The following is a 15,505-nucleotide window of genomic DNA, read 5'->3' on the forward strand; positions in this document are numbered from 1 at the left end:
AGCCAGTCGGTCCCTGAACGCACTTCCCTTTGCTTCCGCCAGCAGGTGGAAGGGAGCCCACACGGCGCCTGAAAATGAAAAGCCATTGAAGGCAGCTCTGGGACCGCCCGTCGGACCCTGCGCGAGGGATTCCAAAAAGATCACCAGGAAGCCCAGGGCTTGGAGTTCCCGCTCCCCGGAGCCCAAGTCGGCCTCTGCCGCCGTCTCGGAGCCCCGCACACCTTGTAAGGGGGAGGCAGGCTTCTCTCTAGCCTCGCACCCCAGGAGGCGCGTTCCGAGGGAAGCAGCCACCGTGCCGCCTCTGCCTCGGCGTGGAACAAACGGTTAAAGATTTTGGGCAGCGCCTCGCGGGGGGAGGAGCCAGGGGCCCAATCCGCAATTAAAGATGAACTTTGGGTGAACTAATTGTCTGACCAAGGTAACGTGGGCAGCAACCTGGGCCGCCTATAAAGCGGGCGCGCGGCGGGGTTCGGAGCGCTGGCGACGGCGGCAGGTGGCGCGGGAGGCCGCGGCGCGCCATGGGGCTCCCGGCGCTGCTGGCCAGTGCGCTCTGCACCTTCGTGCTACCGCTGCTGCTCTTCCTGGCCGCGATCAAGCTCTGGGACCTGTACTGCGTGAGCAGCCGCGACCGCAGCTGCGCGCTCCCTTTGCCCCCCGGAACTATGGGCTTCCCCTTCTTTGGGGAAACACTGCAGATGGTGCTACAGGTAAGGGAGCTTGGGCGGGACAGGACGATTCTCAGGAGCCCGACTGGGCTCAGGGCTTCCAGAAGCCAGGGTAGGCGTCCCTTTGAGGGAGGTGACTATGGCTAGGATCCGGGCTAGCCGGAGGCGCGGCGCTCCCCGGCGCCCCCTCACGCCTGTCTCTCTCCTCCGCCCTCCTCTCCCAGCGAAGGAAGTTCCTGCAGATGAAGCGCAGGAAATACGGCTTCATCTACAAGACGCATCTGTTCGGGCGGCCCACAGTACGGGTGATGGGCGCCGACAACGTGCGGCGCATCTTGCTCGGGGAGCACCGGTTGGTGTCGGTTCACTGGCCCGCGTCGGTGCGCACCATCCTGGGCTCCGGCTGCCTCTCCAACCTGCACGACTCCTCGCACAAGCAGCGCAAGAAGGTGAGGGCGGCGGTGCCCGGACAGGGAGGGGGACCCTGTCCCCTGGAGGGGTTCTAGCAGATAAATGCCGGGCGAGCGCTAGCTGCACGAGATGTCGGTTGGGACCCGTTCAAGCCCAGTTTAGCTCTATCAGCCGAGAAGTGCCTTGGGTCTGGCAGCGGTGAGGGGGGCTGGAAGGGGATCCCGGAAGGCGAGGGGGGCGGTTTTAACACTTTCCCTCTTTTGGAGCTCAGGTGATTATGCGGGCCTTCAGCCGCGAGGCGCTCCAGTACTACGTGCCGGTGATCGCGGAAGAAGTGGGCACTTGCCTGGAGCAGTGGCTGAGCTGCGGCGAGCGCGGCCTCCTGGTCTACCCCCAGGTGAAGCGCCTCATGTTCCGCATCGCCATGCGCATCCTGCTGGGCTGTGAGCCCCGACTGGCGAACGGCGGGGACGCGGAGCAGCAGCTGGTGGAGGCCTTCGAGGAAATGACCCGCAATCTCTTCTCGTTGCCCATCGACGTGCCCTTCAGTGGGCTGTACCGGGTAAAAGAGCTTGTAGCGTGAGGAGCTAGGGGCGCGAGGACGCGGGGACGCGGGGACGTGGGGGCTCGGCGTCAGCTCACTGCGGTGCGCTCTCTGCGCTCAGGGCATGAAGGCGCGCAACCTCATCCACGCGCGCATAGAGGAGAACATTCGCGCCAAGATCTGCGGGCTGCGGGCGGCGGAGGCGGAGGCGGAGGCGGGCGGTGGCTGCAAAGATGCGCTGCAGCTGTTGATCGAGCACTCGTGGGAGAGGGGAGAGAGGCTGGACATGCAGGTGAGTGGCAATTCCAGGAAGAGGCACTGCGGAATTTGGTCCTCTGGCTTTCCAAGGGCGGTACCTGGGGTCCCCAAAGCTGACGCCCAGACTCCACAGTGAGCAGACCGCCCAGACTCCAGGGATGGGACCCAGAAGGTTGAGACACCGGGTCCGGAGAGCTGTGGGAGAGGATGCAGCGGAACAGGGAGCGTGCCCTAGCCCTACCAGGCTTTCCGGGGAACGTTGGAATTTGCAAAATATAAATAAAGAATGTTGGGCGATTTTAATACAACCAAGGCTTTCATTCAAGAATTCCCAGCGTGGTGGGATTTTACTGGCCTCCCTGCTCTAGCTGAACGAAAGGGACTATGCATTATGTTTAAAAATATAGCCTTCCTTGGCTTTCTATCAGCAAACTTTTAGCTCGGCTCATCTTTCCAGAACCTTCAGTTGGGTTCTAAGTGATTGCTGTGTAAAATTGCATGCAAACTTGTAAAAAACGTTTGAATTATTCCATCCTTAGGCACTAAAGCAATCTTCAACCGAACTTCTCTTTGGAGGACATGAAACCACAGCTAGTGCAGCCACGTCTCTGATTACTTACTTGGGGCTCTACCCCCATGTTCTCCAGAAGGTTCGAGAGGAGCTCAAGAGTAAGGTAGGGGGACATTGGCCTTGAAATTAGCTTGAGAAATTCTGCTGTCCCCTAGCCATCTTGCCAATATGTAAGTGTGCTGACTTCTCTGAGTATTTTGAAAGCGCAGGGCCAAGGGGTGGGTGGGCCGGTGACGAAAGAGAATTAGCTTTGTGAATAAAAAGGAAGGAATTGTGAGCTGTGATCCCACTCAGGCAGGGTTTGATCCTTGTATTCCTACGCGTTCTCCACTTTTTGCAGTGCATTGGAGATTTTCAGTTGGATTCCACTTTCTCGAATTTGTATTTCAAGGGCATGAATGGGGACTCCTAGGTGGTGGTGACAGTGGTGGTGGTGATGGGGGCGGGGGAGAAGCTTCGTGGTTCTAAGTGGGGAGCAGCCTTCTCTTGGAATTGTAAATAGATAGTGGATTTGGGCCAAGGGGTGGAGGCAAATGGTCATTAGCTGCTCACAGTTTCCCCCTCAGGGGGAAAACTCCCAACATGGGGCCCTTTGGGTCTGGCCGCCACTTAAGCCCTGTTTACGTCTGCTGGGCTGATTTTACTGGAGCACAAAATAACCGTTCACCTCTGTATGACTGTTTTGATAGGGTTTACTTTGCAAAAGCAATCAAGACAACAAGTTGGACATGGAAATTTTGGGACAGCTTAAATACATTGGGTGTGTTATAAAAGAGACCCTTCGACTGAATCCCCCAGTTCCAGGAGGGTTTCGGGTCGCTCTTAAGACTTTTGAATTAAATGTAAGTTAATTTGTTGTGGTTTTGAATCTCCCCTTGCTTCCCTGTGCATTGGTTTCAATTTCTTATGCTTTTGATGTCATCATCCTGCCCCCTGTGCGCACGTGTTTCCACCATCAAAATGTCTGTCTGCTCTGTCTCTCTCCACACATCCCTTTTTTTCAACTCATAATTGGTCCGGTTATCAGTGATAACTTTTTGTTGTTGAAAGTTAGATTCCAGTTTGTCAGCCCTTGGGACTTCATAATCTTTTGCAGGGATACCAGATTCCCAAGGGCTGGAATGTTATCTACAGTATCTGTGATACTCACGATGTGGCAGATATCTTCACCAACAAGGAGGAATTTAATCCTGACCGATTTATGCTGCCTCACCCAGAGGATGCGTCCAGGTTCAGCTTCATTCCATTTGGAGGCGGCCTGAGGAGCTGCGTAGGGAAAGAGTTTGCAAAAATTCTTCTCAAAATATTTACAGTGGAGCTGGCCAGGCATTGTGACTGGCGGCTTCTAAATGGACCTCCTACAATGAAAACTAGTCCCACCGTGTACCCTGTGGATGATCTCCCTGCAAGGTTCACCCGTTTCCAGGGGGAAACCTGATGGGTGTGAATGCCCAGCCTTCAGACTTATTTGAAGTGCACGTGAGGTTTTACATAGTGTCATGTTGATTTTATTATATTTAATTTCTAAATGTATATTATAATATTTATGTGTCTCTACTACAGTACCACAGTCTTTAAATATTAAAATAATGAATTTGGATAGTTTCCAAATAAAGTAAAATCTGAAGGTGCTTGTCTTGCATTTAAGATTCCTGTGGGGGGAAAGCTCACTGGTTTTATATTTGTATATTTAGCCAGATTTCTAAGCATCTACCTGCATGGCTTTATTTGTTATCTGCGCATATCTATTTTCTGTGAGGAAGAAACTTTAGCTGCTTTTTCTCTTCACAGTTATCAGAAAAATACAAATGTGAGTGTGAGTTAGTCCAACATTTGTAAATGTTTCTATGGTTTAGATTCCCTATTTGGAAAATCTATGAAAGTTAATTTTAGATTTTTTTTTTTTTTTTTTTTTTTTTTTGCTTGCTTTGCTTTGGGGAAAGATGAATTTGAAAAGGTAATGCTTGAGAACATCCTACTCTAACCTAAAACCTTCAGCCATAAACTTAGTACGTTTAATAAACATAATGAATCTATGTTGTTGCAGAGTGCCAGCACTGTTTTTCTGAAGGTTTCAGGTAAGAGGAAGCCGGTCACTCTAATTATGGACAGTTAGTGACCAAAAATGAGACCAGAAGTTGCATCTGAAAACAGTATTGGAAGAGGCCAGTCTCTGGTTTAGATAAGCTAGTCCAGGCTTTTCTTTATTGAAAATAAGGCGGGAGGAGTAGATTTAGCAAGCTGACAGATAAAGTTTTTATCTATGCCAGGCAATAGGGTGTGAGCCTGACAGGACTGATAAAATGGCCCAGTCATGACCTTGTGAACCTTGGCTAACCTCCGTGAAAGCGCAGTTTGGTCACATTTCTGACCCTGGCATAGCCATGTTCTGAACTGGAGGCCAGACTCTCTATCCAGAAAGGTTAGCCCCGGTGACTTGCTTATGCAAGCACATTTTCAGTTTTGAAATGGCACAATCTGCTTACTGAACCTCTGATGGCTTGTAGGTTTTGGACTTTAAAATTTTCATTACAATTTTAGAATTTGGCAATACTGCAGAAGCTGGGTGGTCTAAATAGGTGTTTGAAAAGGGTTCTGTCTGCAATTAGAGTTACATGTTCCACCTGACTTTACTTTTTAGGTAGAACTTGGATTGTACTTCTTGCTGGAATCCTCTAATTTTTAAGGGGTGTTTGTATAATAACTTAAAATGTCTTATAATAACTTTATAATGCTTTTTTTTTTAAATGAGAAATTACAGGCTTATTTAGTTTCAGCCAAAGCTTTAGTGAAACTTGGTGTGCAAGATGACCCCTCCCCTCGTAATATTTGCCCCAGATCCTTCCAGCTAGAAGCACATTAGCCTGAGGACATTATTTCAGGTAATTTATACAAGGCCATATTTTATAAGGGTTTCAATACCTTTCATTTTGCCAGAGGACAGTTAAGTGTTTTAAAATAACATCTTTGGTGACTCTGTGACCCCATGTCTCTGTGAGCATAGTGCAGGAAAAAAATCGAACCATTTAAAAATATAATGCAATTTTTAAAATTTGCCTCTATCTTTCATCTGGAGAATGTTGAGGAAAGCACTTCTGGCTTGAATCTCCCAGGTTACATTTAGCCCAATTATGTTCATCGATTACAGAGTAGTACAGAATTTACCCTGAAAATACATTAAAAACACAACCTTTGATAATACGCTTAGTGCTGCGTGAAGACAGTGTAGAGATGTTTGGACGTGAGGCAGAATCAATGTTTGTGGACTGCCATATTGAACATTAAACAGGCCTGGATCACGTCTAGCTGGGGCAAGCATGTTTTATGACACGGACACCTTTGGGTCAGTGTTCAGGTATCACTCAGTGGAGAAGTTTTTCAGGATGAGGTGACTGTTCTAGATTTAGGATTGGCCCAAGGTATGGATTGGCCCAAGGTAGGGGAGACCACTGTGATAAATGGCTGAGGGGCTTCCTGCGGCATGCTGAACCGTCATGGTGTGCTCTCCAGGGCCTTGGTGGGGAAGCCAAGCTGGCCAAGTCGGTGCCCTCTGCCTCCCATTCCACAGGTGCCCTTGCCCCGGCCACCTCCCATAAACCCTCTTGTCTTCAGTCAGGGGGTGTGGCACCACCAATGACAAGCTATTGTCAGTACAGGCATGTGGAAACCTCCAGCTGGGTCTATAATGTGTGAGCATTCAGAGGGATGTAGCCTTCACCCAGCTCAGCCTTGGGAGGCCCACTGAGGGACTGTGATTTGCCTGGGGCCACCCAGGGAGTGGCTGAACCAGGAAAGGCCTCCTGCCGCCTTTTTTTTTTTTTTTTTTTTTGCTTTTTACTTTTTGCTTTTTTTCCCCAGCAGCTAATAACACCTGCCTGGTTTATCTCCAACTTTCTGTTGGCAGACAAGTAGATTCAGGGGTCTCTACCTCCTAACTTCTGGATGTGTCCCCTGCTACCATCCCCTGCCCTCTGACAGGCCAGATCACTTCTCTTGCAGGCTGCCAGAGGCAACCAGTAAAATGGGAGCGTGACAGGAAGTGGCTGTTCCCCTAGACCCCTCATCAGTGAGGTTTCAGGGTGCTTTTGCACCTTGCCACACCCCAGAGGTCCACAAGGGGGCGGGCTTCTCCCTTCTATGCCAACCTCAGGGCCCAGTGGTTTTCCCCACCAGTGTCCATGAAATCCAGCATCCACGGACTCTGGCCCGGGGCCTGCTTTTACCCCAAACAATGAGAGGCTACGGACTTCCCAGGCTTAGCAAGTACTCGGCCTCAGGCCCGGTCAAGGCTGCCTGGCTTCTCTGGAAGGGTCACCCTGGGCACCCTGGGTGGATCTGGATCACCATTTAGTTCCTGAAGTGGTCACGATCTGTGGTCTTTGAGGTCACCTGGCTCAGGTGTCCAGCGTTACCCACATACAGCCCACAATCTGACCTACATTGCTGTTGGTATCTCTGGAAAATGGCCCTCAGTTTGGGGAAGGGGAGAACACGTTTTTCGAAGGACAGGGGCAGTGTTCGGATGACCTTAACCAGGTCCAGGAGCCGTCCCACAAAAGTACCATGCAAGGAACTAGGGATGTTTAGAGAGGTTTTGGCGGCTCCGCCTTCAAATAGTTAAAGGGTTGTTGCAGAAAATACAGGTTCAGGCCTGTTTCAAAGGACAGAGCATGCACTTAGGAGGGTAAGTTAGAAGGAAGAAGTTAACACCATATAAGGAAAACATTTTGAGGTGACTAGAGCCCCTTGGTGATGACACAGGTTACCCTACGAGTGAACAAGCTCCCTGTCAGTGGAGGCATCCACTCAGAAGCTGGAAAACTAAGCCACTGTAAGGATTCTGACATGGAAGGAGAGGTTAGGTTCAATCACCCCCTAGTTCCTTCACAAAACTAAAGAGTCGTGATTCTCTGAGTTTTGATTCTGTATCAGTTCCGCAGCTACTCACTTTCCTTTGAAATGCAGATGAACTCCAATCTAGGGAGACAGGACATCCCTGCGTCATCTTCCAGTGGCATTCGGCAGCTCTTGTTGACCATTCTGCCAAACTTGGGAGCCAAATATGAAGATGGGAGCCCAGGGGGCCTGACGTGTGATCTCACAGAGACACTGAGTCCCCTGTGTGGATTGCTGGGGACCCTCCCTCCCACCCTGTGGCTGAGCACTTCCAGCTCCGGCTTCTGCATCTGCTCTGGCAGCGGGGCTTCGCCCGGCTGTGTCTTGCTGAGCATCCACTTGACCCAGCTTCTAGGCTTGTAACACCCTGCCGCCTTCCCCAGTGCTCCCCAGCCTCCACGATGCCACGCGTCCACACCCGACTCTGCCCAGCTGTCCTTTCTCTTCCCCTCTGGAGAGCTAGTCTGAGGCAGCCACTGTCTCATGGCTGGAAAGTGAGCCCGCCCTCCTGTGCCTCCCTTGGCCTCCACCCAGAACACACCCACGCATAGTAGGTGTTCTTTGGGAGAGAAGGCTTCTTGGGGCCAACCAACACCCGTCACCTCATGTCTCTCCGGCTTTGCGGTGCCATGTTTTTCTTTGAAAAGTGAAACTCATCCTTGGAAAATCTCAGTGGCCGCAAGCTTACACGGCTGTGGTTTAACAGCATGTTGTGTTCCTGAAATCGGCACTTCATGGGTATTAGGCCAAACAAGCTCTCCTTCTTTTGAAGTAGAGTCAACTTGAGTTAGAAACCTGGGACAGGGTGGAAACTTAGCCCTGGATTACGTGGTGGGTTTTCTGGGCGAGGGTTATCATGTTGCAGTCCTCATAACCGGACCCCTGCAGCACAGAAGCTGACCCACACTGCAGTTCTCACGACTGCCAGTCCCCTCCATTGTCCGTCAGGGGCCGGAGGAGTTGGAAAGCTACTCACTCATTTTTGACCATAGATGCTTCCAGATTTTTATCTGAAGTCACTAATGGGTTCACTTAGCTCAAATGCATTGTGAAAAGAAGACAGGGGGCTTTGCTTATAATAGATATTTGACAAAACACATGAATTGATTCATTACATACAGTCATACAATCAACGTAACAGTGGCTTATGCAATGATAGAGGAGGGGATTAGGTATTCTGAAATGGAAAGTTCCTTTAATGTCAATTAGTCACAGACTTTTGGAGCTGGAAGGGAGATTACAGACAGGTCATCCGAACCCCTCGGTGTACACCTGAGAAATCTGAGGCTCAAAGAAATTTAAAGTCACAACACAGAATTAGGACTGGCAGTTCAGTGTTCGATACATTATGATTAGCCCTCAATTTAAAAAATCGTATTCTTTGTTTATACATGTGCCAGGGAAAAAGGGCAGGTGAGCCGATTATTTGAGACCAAATTGCTTCCAGGTTCTTGCTCCTGCTGTGTCTCTGAAAGTGCTCGGGCTCTCACAGGTGCCTTGAGAACTTGGAGTTGAGTGACCCCCAAGGATCGGACATGAAGCCTGGCTGAAGGTACAGACTTCTGGCATTTCTGGTGCGGCTGGGGGCTCAGTCTGCACACTGGTAGAGCCAGATCATCAGGATTTTGTCTTTTTTTTTTTTTTTTGGCTGACCAGCAGAAAATGGTTTCTGTTATGGGTAAATTGTATTCCCCCACCTTTCTGCCCAAATATGTTGAAGTCCTAACCCTCACTTAGGACATCAGAATATGACTTTATTTGGACATAAGGTCTTTACAGAGATAATCAACTTCAACTGAGGTCTTAGGGTAGGCCCTAATCCAACACGGCTGGAATCCTTATTAGAAGGGGAAATTTGGACACAGAGACAGTCACACTCAGAGGGAAGATGATGTGAAGACACACGTGGAGAACACCATGTAGAGACAGAGGATTGAGGTGACGTATCTCAATCCACCCGAGGCCAGGAAGAGTCAATGAAGAATTCCCCTCTGGGTTCCAGAGGGAGCTGACACTTTGATTTTAGACTTCTAGCCGCTAAACTATGAGAATAAATTTCTGCTGTTCTAAGCTTCTTAATGGAAGCCCTAGAAAACTAATACAGTGCCCCCAAGCAAGAAACCTCATTTGTGAGAAACAGTGGTTCTTTCTTATGTGTCAGAATCCCCTGGAGGGCTTGTTGGAATACGGATTACTGGGCTCCACCCCAGAATTTCTGGATTTCTGGATTGCTAGAAATTTGCATTTCTAGCAACTTCCCAGGTGCTATTGGTCCCTGGACCACACTTTGAAAATCACCAGTGAAAAGGGTTCTGATCTCTAAGTAAAGGAGGAGTCTTAGGAGGGCCAGCATGTAATGTTAACAAGTGGCATTAGGCAGGGAGAGAGACAGCGGGAGGGGTGGGGGGTGGGGGGCGGCAGTGTGTGCTGATACAGGGCAGGCCAGTCCCCTCTGGAGGGGCAGGTCCTGCTCAGCTCTGGCCTGTCCTTGATCTGTCAGAATAAAAGTCCTTCTAATTTTTCAGGAGGTGCTGGAAATCCAGTTGTACATGGGAATATCCTGGTTTTTAGATTTGGTAACTAATTCACATTAAAAGAAACTTATGCAGGCAAGATACAACTTGTTTGCAGCCCTACTGGCTGCCAGTTTGCAACTTCTTGGGTTTTGGGTCCTTGGGAATTTTTGGAGTTTGATAGAAAGTGGCTTAGGTGAGTGGTTCCATCTCAGAATCTCTCCTAAGGTTGCAGTTAAGATGTTGGAGGGGTCTATATCCTCTGAAGGTTTGGTTAAAGCTGGAGGTTCCACCTCCAAAATGTCTCCCTCATTCGGCTGTTGGCAGGAGGCCTCAGTACTTTGCTATATGAATCTCTCCACAGGACTGCTTGGGTATCCCTGCAACATGGTGGCTGGCTTCCCCTAGAGCAAGTGATCTAAAAAAGCAGTAAGACCGAAGCCTCAATGACCTGGCCTAGGAAGTCAAGCCCCATCATTTCCACAGTGTCCTATTTTAAAAAAATTATTATTGAAGTATAGTTGTCATCACAATATCCTATGGACTAGACAGGTCAGCCCTATTCAGGATAGAAGAGACCCACATAAGGATGTGAAAACTGGGAGTTGAGAATCGTTGTGGGCTGGCTACCATACTTAGTGTTCGAATCGATGGGGGAGCCTCCTTTTCTGCCCTCTCTTTAAACTATTTTCATCTTGTTTCTGGACAGTCATTGATTTCTTTTTTTTTTTTTTTAACGTTTATTTATTTTTTTGGGACAGAGAGAGACAGAGCATGAACGGGGGAGGGGCAGAGAGAGAGGGAGACACAGAATCGGAAACAGGCTCCAGGCTCTGAGCCATCAGCCCAGAGCCCGACGCGGGGCTCGAACTCACGGACCGCGAGATCGTGACCTGGCTGAAGTCGGACGCTTAACCGACTGCGCCACCCAGGCGCCCCCAGTCATTGATTTCTAAAATTTTCATTGTAATATTTCATTTCATCTAATATTTTCATCATTACCTATGGACACTTATAGCTGCCATCAGAAAAGATCCATTACAGAGTTTCTCAGAATTTCTAAGGGATCATCTGGGCCACGGTTGCAAGTTGGAAAATCTTGGGTAGAGCTTGAGAGAGTGGATATTTAAGTTCTTCTGTTTGCCAAAGTCCCCAACCAGCCTACTTCATTCATTTTTAGGACTTCTCAGGCTTCTGAGGTGCCTGACTCTGACCTAATCCAACTGTCCTGGTTTGCCTGGGACTCAGGACTTTCAGTGCAAAAACAGAGATAGTCCTGGGAAAACTCACATGGATGACCATCCTAATCAACGACATTATTTGACAAATGAGGGAAATTCAGTTCAGATAGCGGATGTGAATCGATTAGATCCTTACAGTCAAGGTGTGGTCCACGGACCAGCAGCATCTGTATCACCCCGTTGCTTGCTAAAGGTGCGCCAACTCAGACCTCACCTCAGTCCTGCTGAATCACCCCGCAGTTTACCAAGAGTCCCAGGTGAGTTTCATGCATTAAGTGGTTTGAGACTCTCTGGATGGAAGCAAAATCTGAACTTGGGTTGTCTAAGGATTCAGATTTGCTGTCCACGTCGGTAAAATAGACCCAACAATGACCCACTTGTGCTGTGATGCTCCCACCTTGACACACCTATCTCATTTTTCCTTCCTGCCTCCCCTAACCCCCGAGAATGAAAAGTGTCTCAAATTTCATTGTTGGAAGGAATCTAAAATTCCCAATTCTCACCTGGGTTTGAGTAGTGGTTTTCATTAAACACTCCCCCCCCCCCCCCCGCCCCATTAACACCTTTCACAGTGAGTTTTCTCCCCTCAAACCAAATGCCATAAACAACACAGATTGGGGGAGATTGCTGGGCATTTAGGTTATTTCCAGGTTCTGATATTGCAAGCAATGTGCCGTAAGTAGCCTTACGTGCACATTGTATGTGCAGCCTTACGTGAAAACTAGTGCTTTATTTCTGTAGGATTGATTACTGAAATGGGAGTTGCTTGGTCAATGAGGATGTACATTGAAAACTGCAATGGATATCCAAAAGGTTCCTGGCCAAAGAGGAGTGTTTTTAAAAAAAATAGTGGTGCATTTATATTACGGAAAAGTCCAGAGCCATAACAGAGTGAGTACAATAGACTTCCGCTGACCTTGAGCAATGGCTATGACCTTAGGGAGAACAAGCTGCAGAGGGACTTAGCAAACTGGCGAGGAGAATTGAGGATGTTTTGCAAAGAGATTAATCACACTTTCTGAATGTATCTAGGGCTACTTCTCCTGGTTGTAAAGAGCGTGTGTTGATTTTGCAATCATGAACCTTAGGAGAGAGAAAAACCCGAGACGCCAGCCTTCCCACCTCCAGCCACCCCCCCCCCGCTACCCCCCCTCCCCCCCCCCGCTACCCCCCCCCTCCCCCCCCCCCCCCCCCCCCCCGCTTTAACAATGCCCGATTTGCCAGTTGTGAGCGTCTGATTGGGTGAGCGCAGGTCACGTGCCCACGTGCCACACGAGGGAACGTCTGACCTCCTTCCGGCTGAGGGGCCTTGCCATCCGCTCACCTGAGGGGATGCCGCTTGAACCGGAGGCGTACTGTGAGGCAATTTGGCTACTAACCCACCAAAGTGGAAAATCTACCACTTTGGAAGCCTCCGCGCAGTTGCGGAAGCAGTTAATTAACTTTATTTTTGTAGAACGCAAGGAAACATGACAGACAAAATTCACCGGGCGTTTACCATCTGTGCTAGGTGTTTCATATTGTCTCACTTCATTTTCACAACATTTCCATGATTCCAGGTACAATTTAAATGACTTTGTTGTTGTTGTTGTTGTTTTTCTACAGATGGTGTCGCTGAAGCACAGGATGGCTATGTAACTTGCCCAGAGTCACACAGCTAGTGAGTACTGGAGTCAGGGTTTGAGCCCAGGATATCTAAGCAAAAGTCTCTGGTCATTACATTCTGCTGCCTCCAGGTTTGTACTACTTGGAACCGCACTGATTTTATCTGGAATAATAACAACTCCTGTTGTCACCGTGCACTTAGCATGTGCCAGGCCTTGTCCTTACTGCGTTACACGAGTTAATTACTGTAATCTTCACAACAACCCCAGATAAGAAAACTGAAACTCAGAGATATCAGCACGTCCATGGTCCCTCAGCTGGAAGAGGTACAGTCAGGGGTCCGGGCCAGAAGGTCGGTCCCCTGATTCCCACACTGGACACTCCAAGAGCCATCACCTAATACACCAATGTGCTTTTTCTTCTATGTCGGTCTGAAAGTAGTTCTCTCAGTGGGTATAGAAATTTGGGCAATTGTCAGGATAATTCAGCTCAAGTTATGGGTTTTATGCAGTTTTCTGTTCTGTCTTGACACTGAGGATCTGGGCCTCAGCTGATGTCAGCTAAAATAATTTTAAATTAAATCTGAGGTCTGTCATTTGTGGGGATTTGTTGGAAGAAATCTGGAAAGACACAGGAGATGTGTGTGTGTGTGTGTGTGTGTGTGTGTGTGTGTGCAGTTCTAAATGTCCATCTTTACAGAGATGATGGGAAAGAATAAGAACGAGGAAAGATCAATAGCATTTTCTTGCTCAATTGTTGCACATATAAAGATATGGCTCTTTTTGGGGGCATTTCTTCAAAAGAGAATTTCATTGCTAGAGGGAATGTGTTTTTCTAAGTGAAAATACAGTTTATCCTCAATTTGAATTGCAAATCCTTCCAAAAGCAGAGTGGGAAGGAAGGGTAATGCCTAATGGGAATGAGTTCTTTCTCCTTGGTTTTATAAAAACTTCCTGAGACAAGCTTTAAAAAAGCATAATTATTTTTAAAAATTCAGGTATCCTCCTGATCTGAATATTTGAGATAAATCAAAATAACCAGATAATTTTATACAATATCAACTTGGTTTCAGACGGAAAAAAAAAAAAAAGACACTCAATACTTTTGCAGCTGGATGATTGGAAGCAGAAAATTGCTGGGTGTGTTTGGCAAACTATCACTCTAGAAATCAGATTTGTCTCTAGAGGGTAAACCACATGCTGGAGAGCAGGGCTGAAGAAGTGGGGGAAGGAGAAATAGATTAACATTTGTTTGGCACATGCTGAGCGCGGTGCTAAGTGACTTATGTTTATACCTGTGACCACAGTTGGTTCTCGCCACAGCCCTCTACAGTGAGTGTCATTACACCAAATTTGAGGAAAGGAAAATGGAAGCTCAAGGAGGTGGAGTGATTTGTCCTAAGTTCCCCAGCTGGTAATTAGTTGGGAGGTTATTGGAAGAGTTCATATGAGAGGAAGTGAGGGCACGATTGGGTGTGTCAAGAAGGGGGCAGAAGTCAGAGACATCGGGGAGGTGGATGTGCTGGGGCTCAGGGATGCTCTAGGTCAGGGAAAGATGAGCAGGAGGGAGCCCCAGCTTGAGAGCCATGGGGACTGGGCACAAGTGAGGTCCCTGAGAGGGATGGGGACTGAGAGCAGACACTGGTTTGGGAAAGGGGTGGTTGGTTTGTGGAGTGGAGACCCACGGGACACCGGGTGGAGGGGTCCGCAGGCTGCACCAGATCTGCTTCCGGGAGAGCTTGGCTTGTGGAGACGTGTCCGTGTCCGGAGGGAGAGAATGATGTCAGCTGGGTGGGGCACTAAGAATTGGGAGGAGGGGGATGAACCAGAGATGGACCAGCCAGAGAGGAAGGAGGGAGAGAAGCCATGGAGCCTAGAGGCCAAGGGGGGCAGGGGGAGAGCAAGGCTTTTGTGGTTTTCTTTTTTTAACAGCTCTCCAGGAGGTAACTCCGAAGGGCACAAGACTTGATGTAGGCCTAAGAGAGAGAGAGAGAACTATAGAGGGAAGCTGAGACATTGAAAAAAAAAAAAAAAAAAGACATTAAAAATTGGATTTTGAGGAAATTGCTTTCATTCTTAAAACAAACAAAGGTTGAAGATCTGCTTTGTTATCTCTGTCCTCCTATTAATGAACAGAGTGGTCTTCCTGACTGAGTGAAAACACAATGAAATGAAATGGCATTTTGTGAGCCTCAGGGGAGGCAAAGGGTCAACGGAGATGAAGGAAGAGAGGAGTGGGGAGCCTCTATGTAAATGGGGGTGTTTGCAGCCTGGTTGGAGGAGGAGCCATCCAGTCCCCAGCACTCCATGGGGGCCTGTCTGGCACTTTCCACACGTCCCAGCAGGAAAGCTGGGGGAACATGTCAGGAGTCAGGAGCGGCCAGGTCTCCTAGGCCACTCAGGCCTGGGCTGTGCTTCCCGCATCCAAGGCTGCCCGTTTGCCAGGTAGGGCTTTCTCTCCCCACTGAGAAGGCAGCAGGAATTCACGGAGAAGGCTGGATGGATTCCCAGAGGGACGGACAGAAGTTTTTTCAGCTCTCAGGTCCTGGCAGTGCAGTGGCTAAGGACTGAGGGCCAGGCAGGTTTTGGAGCTTCCCAAAGAACCTTTCCTGCTCATGCCTCTGGTGGCTGCTCTCCTTGAGACAAGACTACATGTGTTCTGGGGGCTTTCAGGATGTGATGCCAGGCAACTATCTCTGTAGAAAGCCCCCCCACCCCCCAATTTTGAGGAAGAGGTGATGCCTTAGTCCACTCTGGCTGGCATAGCAAAATACCACAGACCGGTGGCTTAAACAACAGAAT

The 15,505-nt window shown here is 48.9% G+C and overlaps 1 protein-coding gene across 1 annotated transcript; it reads left to right on the plus strand.

Moving 5' to 3' along the window:
• Window positions 1-373: 373 nt before the first annotated feature.
• On the plus strand, window positions 374-4,080 carry CYP26A1 (cytochrome P450 family 26 subfamily A member 1). Its single transcript, XM_025918149.2, has 7 exons — window positions 374-707; window positions 890-1,114; window positions 1,348-1,638; window positions 1,742-1,912; window positions 2,418-2,552; window positions 3,139-3,291; window positions 3,546-4,080. Exons 1-7 carry the CDS (start codon window positions 519-521, stop codon window positions 3,885-3,887), a joined length of 1,506 nt encoding a protein of 501 aa, XP_025773934.2. The 5' UTR covers window positions 374-518; the 3' UTR covers window positions 3,888-4,080.
• The last annotated feature ends 11,425 nt before the right edge of the window (window positions 4,081-15,505 follow it).

This window comes from Puma concolor, chromosome D2, assembly GCF_028749965.1.
Source record: "Puma concolor isolate L17-30 chromosome D2, mPumCon1.1.hap2, whole genome shotgun sequence".
NCBI classification, from domain to species: Eukaryota; Metazoa; Chordata; class Mammalia; order Carnivora; family Felidae; genus Puma; species Puma concolor.